Here is a 16,507-nt window from a genome sequence, read left to right as displayed (position 1 = left end):
TAACTATTATAAGAACAATTGGTCATATAAAATTTGCATACATAAAATTAGATGTATTAAAAATAACTATTAATCCGGAAGATGATACAATAAAAGTACGTTGGCGAATTAGCGGTATTACAGGACTAAGAGCAATTTTTACATTATGGAAATTAAAATTTTGGAGAATAAAGGAAGCTTTAAATGATGCAGAAGTGTATGTATTTATTTATTTTATTTAATTAACGGGAATAAAACCTTAAGAGAATATTTAAATTATTTATTATAATTTCTAGATGGTACGATGGATTTTCTACATATCATGTAGGTGCCGATGGTAAGATATATAAGCATGTAATGGACAAATTGATGCCTGATCAAAGTAAACTTTATGAAAAAGAAAAACCAGAAGTTGCTACAAAACTTGCACTGTTCATAGGATTAAAAAATCTGCAAACGCAAAATAGTTGAAATGAATTTATTACAATATTGAAACCATGTGCTCATTGTAAAATGACGAGATAACTAAAAGGTTACACAAGTAGCGAAATAAACACAATTTATGTACATTAATACAATCTTATCGACGCTTGTTAAGCGCTGTAATTTTTCACAGCGCATCCTTGTAATAATGAAATAGATTGCATAGATTTTTGAAATTTCGTTTAATTTTAAATAATATGTAAATAATTTGGACTTAACAAAAAAATATAAAATCAATTTACTATCTGCGAATTAATATATCTATCAAAAATATCTTTACTTTTATTTACAAAAATTTATTAACGCATTGAATGCCATAGGGATCATCAGTGACCAGTGAAACTAAGATTATTAGAAATATAATTCGAGTAAATTTCAATGATTTGAAGAAATTAATTCAATATAAAATAATATATCAAAATAGTTTTATTTGTATATGTGACATGTATGCTTAAATATTATGCATGCGTATAGTGGATGTTTTGTATTAAACCATTTTAAACAGAGGAAAGGTAAATCAATAGATTTCACAATATGCCACAACTATTTTGGTAGAGTTTTTTGTCCTTGGTCTTACCTAGGTTCTTGGAATTTTTTTTGTAACATATTTTACAAAATCATTTTATATTTATGACGTTGTTTTTTCAGTAGGCTCGTATGTGAAGAAAGAAAATCTTTCATTGTACTATCTCGGCATTTTGTTAATCGAGCCAATACAAAAAAATGCATTTCAACATCACACAAGTTACGTGTGACCCCCCAGTAAGATAAATGCATTAATTATAATCAATAATTATAAACTTTAACTTATCTGTTCTAAATAACATTTCAATATGTCTAACACATAACAGTAAGTTCGTGTCTGCATCATGGGTAAGCCATGTAAAATTAATGTGGCATTCAATGTATTAAATAAAAAGATAAATAAAATCTTATAATAGTATTTAAATTTTTAGATGTTTATTCATAAAAAAAAGGAGAATTTATGAACTTATAAATTATGTAATAAATTAAAGGATAAATTAATTTATAATAGATTTTGTAACAAATGTTAATTTATGATTATTATATTTAATATTTATTTTGCATACCATGGTGTAATGATTAACAGTATTTTCTATGCTATTATTATATATATTTGGCTAAAATACTCGAGAATAAAAATTAAGGATAATTTTATTTATATCTTTTATATAGTTCCTTTGATAAGGAGTGAATAAGCTTTTGCTTTAACACGTAAAAATACGGAAATAAGAATAGGTAACAAAATGGTATTCATTAATTGTAATAATTAAATCTGATTCTCTTAAATTTATTAAATTTCAATGTATAAATATAGTTCATCGCTGTTTTTCATTTAATTGCAATAGACATTGTTATAACATATTCCTTTCTATTTACAAACTTGTAGGAGGGTAGTCTATAATAGAATGTATGAACAATTCAGTTACATACAAGACCTAAAAAAAAAACAAGTTTATTTATAGCTAAATATATATTAATATATTGTTATTATTAATTAAGTAATCTTACCTAAATAATCGTCCATCAATGTTCCTATAGCAAACTAGAACAAAATAAATGTTTATCCATGGTTATTATATTGCGAATATTTTTATTATTAATAAGAATATTTGAATTGAATACTAACAATACCAGTAGCATCTACTCTTGTTCCAACTATTTTTAATCTTATTTCATCGTCGGCTTGAATGATTACGTCCTGAAAATTTTAAATTTAAGGATTAATATTTTTGTTACAGTAGTAATATCGTATTAATTATAGCAAATAATTTTCCAAGTTATCAAGCAATAAATAATTACCTCTTCTTTTGATTTATAACAAGGTGGATTAACATTAGGACAAAATTGCATTTCTTCTGGGATTGACTGAAATAATATTTTACATATATATAAAATAAAATACATTTAGTACTATAAAAAAATAATTACTGATATTTACATGATGAGATATAAAACAAGATAATGGTCCGATTTCTGCAAACATTCCAACCTGTACAAAAAATTTAATGTGTTATCATTAATTATATATATGCTAAACTAATTTATATATATTTTCTGTAATATTGTAATGTTTACCTTGTTTACTTGTGTTACAATTGCATCCAAAACTTCACCTTTAAATGGTCTAAAGACAATTGCTTTATATTTAACAGGATATACTACAAATCCTTTTCCTGGTTGTATTATACCAGCACCGATATTATCTATAAGTGTTACTGCTATAACAAAGCCATACCTAAAATATTATTTAGTAAATACCTGTTGCATCACATTCAAATATATGATCTTACTTTCCAGTACATGTTCCTTCTACTTCTGTATAAAGTTTTTGTTTAACTATTTCAAGCAGTTGAGGTCCAAAATATCTTGGATGTAATAAGACTTCTTGCTCCAATGATATCTATGTTAATTAATAAACATACAAAAAGATTAATTCTTCCCAACTGATTCAATAAAGGATTTATTGATTGATCTCTGAAGAATAAATTATAGTTTAAGTTTAAAAAAAAACACAGAACGATAAAAAAATAAATTTTTACATACGTGATAGAACATTTTCTTTGTATTTAAATTAAATTTAAAAAAAATTCAAAATATACAAATGGATTCTAATTTTTTACTTCGGTAAGCATTTATACCATGTTCATCCATTAAATATTGTTGTCAATTAAATAGTTGGCAACATTGGGTGCAGACATCTTGGAATAAATTAACTAATAAGAAAATGTGTTAGCAATTGTGAACGATAAAATGTTTTTAATTTGTCTGTATAAAAATTAAACTAAAAAAGAATGTCCTTTTACCAAATATCATTTAAAACTATCAATTTATTTATGAAATTAAATGGGCATTGTTCTATTAAAAAATTATTCCGAAAAATCAGGCTGAAAATCCCTAGAAATTGTAATAGCATGAAAACGCCATCTGTAAAATGGAAAAAATGGAAAATGTGAATTAGGATCCTATGCATTTTGACATGTATATAGGATTAAACTAAACATATATATGTATATATAATATATAATTTTTCTTCCTCTAGAGGGCATTGAAAATTGTAGAGAAAAATAAACCAACCTTTAGGTTAATATCTTTTTAGGTCGATTAGTAGTTATTGTTTATGTTAAAAAACTTGATTGTAATGTAGTAAGTGAAATGTAATAATAGTTAGACAATGAATGAATACAATTGTAATTTGTAAAGAAAATATGTATCTATTAGAATTAATGATAACAATTTGATTGAAGTATGGCATTGTCCATTCTTTTAATTGTATGATTATATTTATTGTAGATTTAGACATCTTTTAATATGTTGTCAAATGGTCAGCTGTTTCCGCTTTGTTAATATACCTATACGTATAGAAAGCCAGAATAAGTCTAAAGAAAGCCCGCCTAATCTTTCTTAATTAAATCAGTTGTTATTTTCTGTGATAGATTCACAGAGGAAAATGATAAGTGTTTTATGAGCGTGAATAAACGCTATTTCATTCTTTAATTTTCTTTTGGTTTAACGGATAATGTCAAGTGAAGCGCGCGAAATAAGCCCGTTGAGAAATGCTGATAACTTGCACTCAACTATACCGGATTCAGGAAGTAACAACGTGGCCAAAGAATCAAGTCAAAGTACAACGATAGAACAAAAATTGGCTAACAAAATGTTCTCTTATGCTACGGAAATAATATGTTTTATTCTTGCTGTCATGTTCACTGCGTTAGCTGCACTTCACAGTTCGTAAGTTTTAGGTTGTGTTTTAATGTTTATGATTTTTTTATAACACTTTTATAACCTTCGATGGTATTACTTTTTAAATACTAGTTTTCAAAATTACCCTTTTTAAACTTGTATTATACTTTAGTTGACAAAAGTTATAAGATATTTTTGTTTATATAAATAAATAACTTATTTATTTAATAATTATCTTAATTAAATATATAAATATTTATATTGTTATTTATTTTATTTACAGACCACCAAGAATATCTAAACCACCATCGGCAAGACCATTTTTTAATCAAAGTTCCATCGTTTTAGATTTTTACAAAGGTCACTTAAGTGCTATGATAGACAGAGTCACGGATATAGAATTTAGTTTTGTTATGTATTATGCCCCATGGGATGCAGAAAGCCAATTAGTACGAGATGAATTTGAAAAAGTAGCCGAATATTATTATCCACAGGTATAAAAAGTTAATAAATTAATCTTATATACAGCATGTATTTTATATCGTTCTTCTTGTTTTATTAAATTATCTTTTTAGATATTTTTTACTGCTATTAATTGTTGGCATCCAAATTCTGAATGCAGAACGCAATACAATAAAATTCAAAGTTATCCAGTTCTCATACTTTATCCGGCAAGAGATTCAGGTATACAGTACAGAGGCATACGTACTGCACCATATATGATTCGATTTCTTCATGCATTTATAAATCCAATTATTAGGATAACAAATAAAAAATCTATAAAGCAATTGCTTGTTACTTATGATGTGAGTGCAAAAGATGGATAGAAATTTTTGTAATTGTAACAAAATTAGGTACTTTTTTATTGTACTCTGTTTATTCATTGCAGGCTGTAATTGTAGGTTATTTTAATTTTACCGGATTAGCTAACAGTCCAGGATATAAAGAATTTTACAAAGCTGCTATAAGATCGTTAGAAAAGGATCCTAATAGAGAACTTGCATTTGCTGTCGTAACAAATGCATTATCCAGTCAATCCAATTACGAAATTACTAAAACTCCTACTGCATCTTTATTTATGTGGAATGAAACTTTGGTAAATAATGGAAACTTGTAATTTATGTATTTGGCATTGTTATATTTTTTTTTATAAACAATTCCAAAAAATAATTTTAATATTTAGAACTATCCAGATGATAAAGAATGGACGCCAGAAAATATATTAAATTGGATTACTAGTTCAATTCATCAACCAACATTATGGCTTCAACCACCTGGAATGAAATCTCTTACTCTTGCACCTTATCTTCGAGAAGGACCTGTATTTTTTTTATTTACACCACGTAATCCTTTGCATTATGAAAATTATAATTATGATCTGGTATGTTGTAAATTTTACATTATAAGATATATATATTATTACACAATAATATATTTCTTTTCTAAAATAGAGATATTTATATTATATATTTATTTATTTTATAACAATTTTTTAGATTAGAGAACTTGGATTACAATACTATAATTGTGCGAATAATCTTTCAGTGAAAGATATTATTTTGGGTCTTCAATACAAACGTTATACAGCGATGTCTCGTTACATTAAACAAAATGAAAAGTGTACTCATCTTGTAAGTGAAAATGAAATGAAAATAAATGAGCCTACAATCAGTGTTTCTGTTCAGCAGTGGATTAATAATAGCTGTTGTGCAAATGTTTTCATGAATAAATGTTCTTTATGCAAAAAGGAAGCATTAAATTCGGTTGATAAAGATTTAGCTGTCTGTACTTCTATTCACGAACAAAATGCTCATGTATGTAAAGAAATAGATATTTTTAAAATACCTATATCGGAAAATACTCAAACTGGACAGGAATTTTGTTGCAATCAAGATCATATTTCAATAAATTTAGATGAAAGTGTGGATGTGAAAAGGTATAGTAAATTTTACCGAATATAAGTAAATAATACAATATAATATTAATATATATTATATTTATATTTTAGTTCAGAGTACAAATCATCACAGTCTGATGAAAATGATCCACAGTCTCCTACTGCGATAAAACATAATTTTTTAAAAGAAAATTGTAAAAGATGGTTTGCAGGGCATAGATATCACAAGCCAGTATTTCCTCAAGTTTCTTTAAACCAATCTAACATAAGTTTAATAAAATCTTTATGCAACATAAATAGGACATTATCTTTGATAGCAATTGATAGTCTACATTATTTTCATTTTGCGGAAGGTTTAGGAATTGATGTTTTAAAAAAAAAAGATAAAACTGCTGCTATCATTCTAGATGTTGCTGTAAGTTATAATGCTTATATATTTCTTTAGACACGTTGCTTTTTCTTTATCTTTTTGTTCTCGCATTTATTTATTACATCTAAATTGTAATATTATATATTTCAGCAAGAAAGTGAATATGTTATGCAAACAGATTTTAATAGACATGCTGTTATAGAATTTATAAATAATTATACTCAAGGCGTTTTACAACGCACATTACGATCTGATAACTCACGTTGCTTTGTACATAAATTTAAGACCAAGATTAGATGTGATCCGAAAAATACATTGAAAATGTGTATACCAGATTTGACAAGTGAAACGTTTTTGGATATTATCTTGGATCAAACTAAGGTAAATACAAGTGAAATCTAAGAATTAGAGATAATGTATATATAAATATTACATTATTTTTAATGTTTTATTAATAGGATGTGGTTGTAATGTATTATTCCCCATATTGTGCATTTTGTAATGCAATATCTTATGTTTACTTGATGGTAGCACATTACTTGTCTGCAATGGATCATCTTACATTTGTACGCATAGATGGAGATAACAATGATTTACCATGGGAATATAGTATGAATCATTTTCCATCTATTTTGTTTTTTCCAGCAAAAAGGTAATGAGAATTTATTTAATAACAAACTTATACAATAATTACACGATTAGAATAATATAAATATATTTATTTTCAGGAAAGAGGACAGTACAGTATTTCCATTTTCTTTACCAATTAACATTCCTAATTTACTTAATTACGTATTAGCAAATTTAGATGGAGATTCACGTGTGGAAGCTTTAACAAATATTTGTTTGTTAAGTGCTACCGATCCACCAGACAAATGTATTGTTCGCATTCGTTGGCTGTGTTTAGAAATTATTGAACAGCTTCTATGTGATTATAGAAAGTTAAGGCGACACTTAAATTTCATTGATCGAAGAACTGCTAGGAATAAGAAAAAAATTATTTTATTGAAATTAGAACATATTAGGTACATTCATTTAATATTGGGATCAACTATTGATCTTGCTGAAGATCAGCATATAGTTCATATGATCCGAAAAAGATTTAGAAAATATTATAGAATTCTTAGGATATTAGAACTAGATAGTAAAATTATTTCTAATAAAACAAGAATTATGCGAATTGTACAAAAAACTAGTACTTCTAAAGGAAAAATACTAAAAAATGAATTGTGATATCTACTTGATAGTAGTTTTACTATACCGGTATTTACGTGCCATACCTTTCCCCGAGCTTTTCTCCTAATAATTTAAATTTTATTTTAATCTATTTAAATTTTTATAAAAGAATATATGTTTATATATAAATATATATGATATCGTTTTTTTTTTATTTATATATTATATAAATCTCATTTGTAGTTTTTTATAAATTAAATTGAATACAGGAAAAATAATATACAATTTTCCTTAAATATAATGTTCTTGCTTTTCTTTTATAATGCATTTAAACTTGATACTTTTAAGTTTGTATCTTTGATCTAATGCTAATCTAATTTGATCTAAAAAAAAGAACAATTATAAGAATATCAATGTTTCGATAGTTATTTTTACCTACTTTTTATTACGGACAAATAATATTTTATATTATATTATATATATATATATATAGATACAATATAATATTAATTAATATTACATTATACAGGGGGGGGGGGCTTTTATTAAAGACAAATAATATTTGTTTTATATTCTACATATCTGTATAATTAAATAAATTAATAGGAAACAAAAAGGGTATTAAAAATTCGTCGTGAGCTGTATTTGAACAGCTATGATTATATTATAAACAATAGATAAAATGTGTACAAAGAATGTAATAATTACTGATTAATCACAATCACAACATGACATCACAATCTTATTTAACAATTTGGCCAACAAAATAAAAGGTCTGATATTAAGATAAAAGAATTTCTTGCCAGGATTACTGCATAGTGGTGCTAAAAAAAGTTATTTAATGCATCATATATATATAATAAATTACAAGTATCAAACAATTAGTAATTAAAAAAATTTCAATTACTTATCACGATTACTTTTCTCCAATTTTTCAGTTGATGTACCTTGTACAATAGTGTCTGTAACATTTTGTTGAACTACAATAATAAAAAAAAGATATTAGTTTTGTTATTTATAAATATTCACATCGATATAAAAATAAAAATTATTATAATATAAAATATACCATGTTTATGAGGATATAATGCAGGAGCCCAACTATAATTATTATGGTTTGATATAGTGTCTGTTCCTACTGCATTATTAATAGGTAACAAGAGATTTTCATGAACTGATGATAGTGCAGGAATTTTCATACTTGTACAATTGTTATCTTTTCCTTCTTGTGAATTACTTTTCCTATTTCAATGATAATAAGAGAAAATAATATAATTTGCGTTTAAAATTATATAGAAGTGACGAGCGTTAAGAAAAAAATCACAATACTTATGGGGGACAGTTTTGCCCATAGAGATGCCAATGAAATATAAAGGGTTAACTAAAAAATATTATTAAATATTATTCTTAAAAATGTTTACCTTAATTTAGTAGAATTTGATATTGGAGATAATGGAATAGACTCAATCAGTCGTTCGAAATTGAACGTTTTATTACTTTCATTATTCGGTGAACTATTTGCAGGAGAAGCTGGCGAAGATTGTCGACGAGACAGCAAATGCTTTGATACAACTTTGTTACTATCCAAGATTACTAAAATATGATAATTATTCATACAACAAAAATTAATATATGTATTACCAATATTTTAAGATATCGTTGTCTTTCTGAATATAAACTTATCATTTTTACATTTTATGTTAATAACTTGTTAAATATTTTATTATTTACCATTTGGCGCTATCAAATCTGTTGGTCTAACCGTTTCCATTTCATAATTAAATTTATTAAAAATAGACATTTTGGAAAGATCCTTTTCACAATCTAAAGAGTTTGAACGTGTTGCAGGTTCCGATCGAGTTACATAATTTCCACAAACTGGCATACCAAAAATTCTCTGTTGATAACTATTTGAAACTTGATCAAGTTTAATCTTACTATTGCAAACTTTTTGAGGTGAGTGCATTACGTAATTCGAATGTTTATCAGGGAATGTTTGTTCACTACATGATTCGAGTTCGCGATGTTTGTGTGAGTATCCTGATGGATGTGTGGGCAATACAGCACTATGGTGCAAAGGACTTGAATTTTGTAATTTAATACTGCTTATAGAGCTTCTAGAGTCTGACGTATCAGATGTACGTTTATTAAAAGATAAAGAAGTCCAGCCAGTTATTCGATCTTGATAATCGAATAGATGAAGTAGCATTATTTCGTCTTCTAAACTTTCATTGCTTCTTAGTTCACTTTAATTTGTTTCCATAAAAAAATTAAATTTAATGTTATATTAGATCAAGATAAGAATTAATAAAATAAGAAATTTATAGTCCTCAACTATAAAAGTAATTCTTTATACCTGTATGTTTCTGCAATTGCATCTCTACTACTTTGTTCCCTTATTCTTTGTTTATTTTGCATCCATGGTGCTAATGATTCTGCAGCTTCTATATCATTTTCACCTTAAAAATAAAAATAATATATTTATCAAAATGAATTTATATTTGTAATTCTTTTATAACATAATGCTTTTAACTTAATAGAAGTTTGAAGTTTAAAAGAAAAAAAATATATACATAAATAATTTTATTTTATGCACATATCAATTTTTAAAATATTAGCCGAGTAACCTTTATTGTCACACATACAATATTAATTTAATCGACAATTTTTATATACGCATATTAGAATTATTCTTATTTAATTTGTACTACTTTTAAAAAATTTAGAAAAAATGTTGTTTGGAGCATTAAGCGTAAGATTTTCTTTCTTATAGATTCTTCGTTTTGCTACTCATTCTTGTTGGTTTTTTATTTGAGATATCTTTGTCAAGTATATTTTCTTGCCAAATAAGTTTTAGATCCTCTTCTAAAGGTGGACCCCTATTTGAACTTGTACCTAATTTATTAATTATATTTTTAAATGCAAATTAATTTGGTATATAGTATTTAGATGATGGAAAGTTGATTTTAAATTCGAAGTACATAATACAAATATATATCTACAGGAAAAAATATCTATTACTAATATATATACTATGAAATATGTTGTAGTTTAATACCTGACATAGTTTCATCGTCTACATCATTTTCATCATTAGAATTATCGTCCAATAATGTTTGCGTGCGTTCAGTATTCTCACATTCAGCTATATATATATCATGCTCACTTAATTCCTATAACAAGTAAACTCAACTATAAATAAATATAAAAAATAATACATATAAATTATATATATAAGATAACTTAGTAAAAAAACTCACTCCACTATCGCTACTACTACTGCTTGATGAAATATTTAATGGTTGTTGATTTAGAGTTGTTGGAGAAGAATAAGATGGCAATGAGGAATTTATTTCTGTAGGTTGAATATCACCTACTGATACATCGTTGGCAGTATGTGGTATGCGTGATTCATTTTCAATAATGTTAATATTACTGGAGCAATTTTGTTTTGCATTTGATTTTGAATATACTGAAGACAACGTGGAAGATGATACAGGAGGATGAATATTTTTTAAATCTCCTAATTCAGTCAAAGATATTAATTGATCTTCTGGCATTGTTTCATTAATAACGGCATTGGGAGAAGTATTAGGAATAGACCTAATCAATAAATAAAATTTATACATAAAAATCTACAACATATTTTCATGTTTCTCTTTTTATATTTTTATGAATTTCCTATATATCATGTATTTTATTTTAAAAACTTACTGTGATATAGTATTTCCGGTTGAATAAGTATCAATGGTTAAACCAGAATTACAATTCAAATTAGAATCTCCTAAACCTTGCGGCTGTTTTTGTTGAATTGAAGGTAATATATTTGCAGTTGATGTAGGTGTTGTAATTCCATTATTTGCTCTAGTTGCTGTTACTGTATTACGTGAAATCTCAATTGCTAGTCTCTAAAAGTAAAAGTATACTAAGATGTTTATTTATAGTAGCAATGATCATTTTAAAATGAATCTTCTATGGAATGCATTATAAACAAATTTATATATATTTTTTTATGTATTACCTCTTTCAATTCATTGATTTGAGTCTTGTATTGATTTTGAACAGTTACTAATTGACTGATATACCATTGCTGATCTCTACATCGTTGATAAAAAGTCGGTGGTCTAACCTGAAATCTATTTTCTGCTTTGGAATTATACATTACGGATGTATAAGAAATAGCGATATTTCGTATATTTATATTATTAAAATTATATATTTTAAAAAATCTATATATATATATATATATATAAAGAAAAAAGATACCGTAATATAAGTGTATCCAATTCTGTGCTTAAATAACCTTCCGTTGCCAGTAAATCTAATCTGAAAAATCTGTTATAGCCCCAGCATTCGCCAATTTCAAAATCCGAAGCAAATTCTCTAACAATATTTTTACTTGTATCAAGCAAGCCTTGATGTATCATTTCAACTCTATATTCATATCTAAAAAAAAAACAATAAATCATCATATAAAGTATTATTTATATATTATTACAGATATTATGACCACTTACTTTGATGTTTCAGGTAGCCCTGCAGTAAGTTCTAAAAATACAGATAAATAGTTTCCACGTACGACTCCATTGCCATCAGGATATACTTTCAGCCTCCAACATAAACCATTAACATGCAACGGTGCGGAATACACTGGGTCTGCTTTCAATTGCAATTGTGTAAAATTTTGCATCGCAAATGTGGCACTATCATATCCTGGTACTATTTCACTATAATAATTATGATAATAAAAGAAATGATTTCTTTTAATTAATATTCTTTATATTTAAATATTTTATGTACCTGTGAAAATCAGCAGGAACAGGAGTAGTAACAAAATTTGTTATCGGTTTTTTCCAAACTTGATAAATCATTCTAGACAAGTCAACACTTTTGGCTATAAGTTCTGATCGAGTATAAGTATGCAACTGATGTTCTACTTCTTGTAATAGTATTTCCAACTGTTCTGTTTCCAAAGTTAAAGAATTCTTTTGACCCATTAGAGTTAACAATTTTGCTTTTAATTGGGAATCCAAACGGACAGTCATTAGTTCTACTGCATTTCTAATTTCTCTTACTCTTTCATCCTTTGCAGCCCTCACTGATTCAACATTTCTTTCCTAGTGTATATAAGAATAAAATATATATTTTCATTATTTATTTATTTATATATTTGATTATTTTCAATTAGATACATACTACTTCTTGAACAAGGCTGATTAATTGGACGAGTCTTCGTTTCAATTGCCTTATTTCTAGTTTTAATTGATTTACATGTTGTTCATAAACTTCTTCTAAGGGTTTGAATGTATGTCCTGAGTGCGTTCCACCCCATAATGCACATTGGTGACAGATACAACGACGACATGTCCAACAGAAAACAGATAATTTTTCTTGATGTATTGTACATCTAAAAATGGATAAAATTATATTTAAAATAGTAGTTGAATTTATTTAAACATTTTAGGAGTTATCAAAAAATAAATGTGTTACCTATCCCGATTAGAATCATCATAACGTGAATTAGATATAGCAACAGCTTGCAATGTATCAAGCTGTTGGGTAACTTCTTCAACCCATCGACAATTCACAAGTTCATGTAAATGAAGAGAGGCTCGACAATGAGGACACTGTGAACGTTGTTCAGTTAGCCATCGTCTTATACATGTATAACAGCATAATTTACTACAATGAGGACAAAGATGTGCATCTCGTAACTTTTCCATACAAATAAAACATCGGAACACCTCTGCCAGCGTCTGTGGAATATAAAAGTAAACTATTATTTACATTCATAAAAAATATATTGAATACAATTAAAAGAAATAAAACATATAAAAGTATATGAAAAGCTATACTTGTAATTCTTTAAATTATATCTATATAGATAAAAAAAGAAATAAATTTATTAATTTATGAATAGATGAAATTAAAAATGTTTACATATATATTAAAGTATTTACATTTACAAAATTCGTATTATTATATAGACAATAACAACATTTGTAGGATAAAACTTATTTGAAAGAAGATTGACAAACTATAAATATCTTACCTCAACGCTATGATCATCTGTATTTTTTGAATTAGTCGAAGATTTTCTATTTGCCATTTTTGTTTTTTTTATGACAAGTTATAATAATTAAAAAAATTATAATTGATCGTTATCGATTTCGGCGTGACTGTTCAAATGCCATAGCTGAATTATACAATATTTCATTATTTATACACATTAAGTTATAATGAATATAAATTATAAGATATCAAAATATATAATTTAATTATAATTTAGTGGAATGATTAATAAACAAAAATTATATTCGTGGCAGTATATGCAGCAAAAGTACCCTCAACTCGATATACAAGTAGCACAATCGTTTTATAAAAGTGGGGAGGGTGCACGTTATGGCGAGTATTCATGTTAGTCTTTTACGCAAGGGCTTCTGCGCATTTTCAAATTTAGCGCGAAAATTTGTAAAATATAACTAGTGCATAATATTTCGTTGCATTACTTCTATATATTATATTCTATAAATATGTAAAAATTCGACATTAATGTATAATTTTTTTAGTAAAACGTAATATGATTACCTAGATGAAATATTTAATTCTGCTTTTTTTTTATATTGAAACAGATCAATATAGTTATTTCCGAATTTATTTCACGAATTAATGGATTTTACAAACTAACGTCAGCATATATATATATCATACCAGTTTTGTATTTGTTTGGTACCCTACTATTTTGCGGAGGCGCCATAAGTCTTTGCTTTCATAGTGAGCTTGGCGACCCTGAATTACCTGGTTTGTTGGATTATGCATTGGAGCGTCGGTTGATCAAGTGTTGATTAAATAAAATATATACAAAAAACTAGAGATACTAAAGAATTGGTATTAATACCATAAGTTTAGATATATAAGTATTATTTCAGAATATTCTATGGTGTAGTGTTTTATGTATTTGTCTAATTGAAATATTGTAGTTTATCCAGTTGAAAATCAATAGTTATGTGGCAAAAAAGATTGGTTATGCTTACTAATGTCAATGATAATAATAATTAAATGGATAGTATTGTCATATGTTCCAAAAAATAACAAAGATGTTGCCAACATAGATTAATAAGTAAGCTTATAAATTATACAAATAATATACATGTTTTATTGATATTGTGTATTGAATGTATATGTATAAGTGTATGCATTTGAGTGAATATATAAATATAATATATATGTGGACAAATACAATAACGCATTGATGTTTCATAGCAAGCATACTGTGCTTTGTGTTAGGCCCTCAAACAATGTCTGAGAGTTTTAAGATGGGCCTATTTGGCTCAAAAGATAAAAATAAAGAACAAAAAAAAGAACAATCTAAAAAAGAGGATTCTCCAGATCGTTATGCACCATACTGCATAGATAGTGATTCAGAAACTTACGATACAGAAGCATTAAGCATTATGGATATAAATGACATTATTGGTGTACAATCTGATCCTGTAAGCGATTCTACATTAGAAAGTGAAATTGCTGCTCTTTCGCAAATAATTACCGATTCAAAAGTAGAGAATAACCAAACAAATGTAAAGTCTAATATCCACAGTAAAGACATGGTAGATAATCAGAGTATTATTTGTAGTGAAGATCAAGAACTCGATGATGAAAGAATTATTATGAAAAATGAACAACAGGTGATAGAAGACTCTACGAATGTTTCTAATATAGATGTTTTTGATCGTGATAATATTACATCGCAGTCACAAACTATTAAACAAAAGGATATATCTGAACATCTTGAATCAGGTAGTTGCATAGATACTAATACTAATGTGAAAACTGATTTTGATCCTGCACTTTTGAGCAACGTATATACAGTATCTTCTAATGGTAAATGCTTTTTTATAATTAGATTATATTTTAATGATAATAACTATATTTATAATCAGTATATTCTTTTGTAGAAGCACATTTGGAACATGAACCAAAATCTCAAGAGGAATCTTGTGCCAAGCACAGTGCAGATGTTTCACCGGAGTCTACTATAGATGAGGTTTTATCTCAGACTAATGTAACAGAAAAATCAAGTACAGTTTCTAAAGTAAATACTGATCAAAGCAAGAACTATAATATAAAACATGATGTCGATACGTTGGTTAGCATGAAAGGTATAAGTGGAAGTTTACAACTTATTGGTGAAGCATATATATCAGAGGATTCGCAAGAAACAAATTTTATTGAAACTGATTCAAAGAAGGAAGAATTACCACAGACTTTTACTGATATTTCTTTGACATTTTGTGAAGAAGAAAAAGATAATTCAAATATCCAAAGTAATATAAAACAGAGTACAGATAACATTAAAATTATATGTTCAAGTGTTGTGGAGAAATTAGAAGATTCTTTAGAAGATTCTTTAGAACGTAATAGACAATTACAAAACTTCAATATTATACCAGAAAAATTAAATATTGGCAATAATAAAAATATGGAAGTTATCTCTAAGAAAAATCTGGAAGAAGAAAATCAAGAAAACAAAGAAGATATAGATCTTATAGTCCAAAAATGCACTGCACAGGAATTATGCGGTATAAACGTTACAAATTTTGAATCAAATGCAATGAAAGAAATGGTACAGAAAATAAAACTTGTCTTCGATAATAAAGATAATAGTCATATGTGTGAGGAAGTAGAAACAATAAGTGAAGAAAAATTGGAAACAATATGCATAAAAGATACTATAGTTTCAAATGAAAATATTGAAACGAAAGAAAATATTGAAATGAAAGAAAATATTGAAATGAAAGAAAATATTGAAATGAAAGAAAATATTGAAATGGGAGAAAATAATGAAATGAAAGAAAATATTGAAATGAAAGAAAATATTGAAATGGAAGAAAAAA

General features: G+C 26.5%; 5 protein-coding genes across 6 annotated transcripts in view; 3 read left to right on the top strand and 2 right to left on the bottom strand.

The window, feature by feature from the left end:
• LOC106790741 overlaps positions 1-1,402 on the top strand; it is a 2,925-nt gene extending 1,523 nt beyond the window's left edge. The window contains exons 3-4 of the mRNA XM_014755849.1: positions 9-196; positions 276-1,402. Of these exons, the coding sequence (XP_014611335.1) occupies positions 9-196; positions 276-450 (363 nt within the window). The 3' untranslated portion in view covers positions 451-1,402. The remainder of the gene's footprint in view (positions 1-8; positions 197-275) is intronic.
• Positions 1,403-1,740: 338 nt separating this feature from the next.
• On the bottom strand, positions 1,741-3,164 carry LOC106790768 (DNA-directed RNA polymerase II subunit RPB7). 2 transcript variants are annotated; one of them, XM_014755909.1, is made up of 8 exons: positions 3,031-3,164; positions 2,778-2,887; positions 2,563-2,722; positions 2,426-2,476; positions 2,287-2,352; positions 2,114-2,185; positions 1,996-2,029; positions 1,741-1,922 (listed from the first exon to the last, which is right to left on the bottom strand). In XM_014755909.1, the coding sequence occupies exons 1-8, from the start codon at positions 3,040-3,042 to the stop codon at positions 1,906-1,908; spliced, it is 522 nt and encodes a 173-aa protein (XP_014611395.1). In that variant the 5' UTR covers positions 3,043-3,164; the 3' UTR covers positions 1,741-1,905. The 2 variants fall into 2 exon arrangements, with proteins under 2 accessions (XP_014611395.1, XP_014611396.1); XM_014755910.1 differs by lacking the exon at positions 1,741-1,922 and having other exon boundaries at positions 1,982-2,029.
• Positions 3,165-3,577: 413 nt separating this feature from the next.
• Positions 3,578-7,673, top strand: LOC106790770 (thioredoxin domain-containing protein 11). Its single transcript, XM_014755913.1, has 10 exons — positions 3,578-4,218; positions 4,454-4,664; positions 4,746-4,976; positions 5,060-5,266; positions 5,354-5,551; positions 5,667-6,106; positions 6,179-6,482; positions 6,588-6,818; positions 6,896-7,089; positions 7,166-7,673. The coding sequence occupies exons 1-10, from the start codon at positions 4,004-4,006 to the stop codon at positions 7,668-7,670; spliced, it is 2,736 nt and encodes a 911-aa protein (XP_014611399.1). The 5' UTR covers positions 3,578-4,003; the 3' UTR covers positions 7,671-7,673.
• A 588-nt stretch (positions 7,674-8,261) lies between these two features.
• LOC106790766 (E3 ubiquitin-protein ligase TRIM37-like) lies at positions 8,262-13,996 on the bottom strand. The gene is made up of 16 exons (XM_014755904.1): positions 13,666-13,996; positions 13,104-13,369; positions 12,810-13,020; positions 12,414-12,730; positions 12,131-12,340; positions 11,880-12,059; positions 11,635-11,749; positions 11,328-11,521; positions 10,874-11,216; positions 10,672-10,786; positions 9,970-10,072; positions 9,345-9,859; positions 9,035-9,206; positions 8,683-8,855; positions 8,521-8,593; positions 8,262-8,437 (listed from the first exon to the last, which is right to left on the bottom strand). The coding sequence occupies exons 1-16, from the start codon at positions 13,720-13,722 to the stop codon at positions 8,422-8,424; spliced, it is 3,060 nt and encodes a 1,019-aa protein (XP_014611390.1). The 5' UTR covers positions 13,723-13,996; the 3' UTR covers positions 8,262-8,421.
• Positions 13,997-14,384: 388 nt separating this feature from the next.
• On the top strand, positions 14,385-16,503 carry LOC106790740 (the record flags this gene model as incomplete). The annotated part of the gene is made up of 3 exons (XM_014755848.1): positions 14,385-14,733; positions 14,877-15,494; positions 15,569-16,503. Coding segments are annotated over exons 2-3 (1,518 nt in total), but the record flags the coding sequence as incomplete, so codon positions are not given.
• Between the last annotated feature and the right edge of the window lie 4 nt (positions 16,504-16,507).

Source organism: Polistes canadensis, unplaced genomic scaffold (genome assembly GCF_001313835.1).
Source record: "Polistes canadensis isolate GaletaPanama2010 unplaced genomic scaffold, ASM131383v1 scaffold_258, whole genome shotgun sequence".
Taxonomy (NCBI): domain Eukaryota; kingdom Metazoa; phylum Arthropoda; class Insecta; order Hymenoptera; family Vespidae; genus Polistes; species Polistes canadensis.
This window is presented reverse-complemented; position numbering and strand designations above follow the sequence as displayed.

What these genes read in the sequence shown, in the direction of transcription:
- LOC106790766 (XM_014755904.1), bottom strand. Translation starts at nt 13,722, where the DNA reads ATGGCAAATAGAAAATCTTCGACTAATTCAAAAAATACAGATGATCAT. An exon ending in AAATCAATGAATTGAAAGAG is followed by an intron (nt 11,522 to 11,634) that starts GTAATACATAAA and finishes TTTTACTTTTAG; the next exon opens with AGACTAGCAATTGAGATTTC. An exon ending in ATTATATCCTCATAAACATG is followed by an intron (nt 8,594 to 8,682) that starts GTATATTTTATA and finishes TTATTATTGTAG; the next exon opens with TTCAACAAAATGTTACAGAC.
- LOC106790770 (XM_014755913.1), top strand. Translation starts at nt 4,004, where the DNA reads ATGTCAAGTGAAGCGCGCGAAATAAGCCCGTTGAGAAATGCTGATAAC. An exon ending in AATTGCTTGTTACTTATGAT is followed by an intron (nt 4,977 to 5,059) that starts GTGAGTGCAAAA and finishes TATTCATTGCAG; the next exon opens with GCTGTAATTGTAGGTTATTT. An exon ending in GAAAGTGTGGATGTGAAAAG is followed by an intron (nt 6,107 to 6,178) that starts GTATAGTAAATT and finishes TTTATATTTTAG; the next exon opens with TTCAGAGTACAAATCATCAC.
- LOC106790768 (XM_014755909.1), bottom strand. An exon ending in CTTGTTTTATATCTCATCAT is followed by an intron (nt 2,353 to 2,425) that starts GTAAATATCAGT and finishes ATATTATTTCAG; the next exon opens with TCAATCCCAGAAGAAATGCA. An exon ending in GTTATAAATCAAAAGAAGAG is followed by an intron (nt 2,186 to 2,286) that starts GTAATTATTTAT and finishes TAAAATTTTCAG; the next exon opens with GACGTAATCATTCAAGCCGA.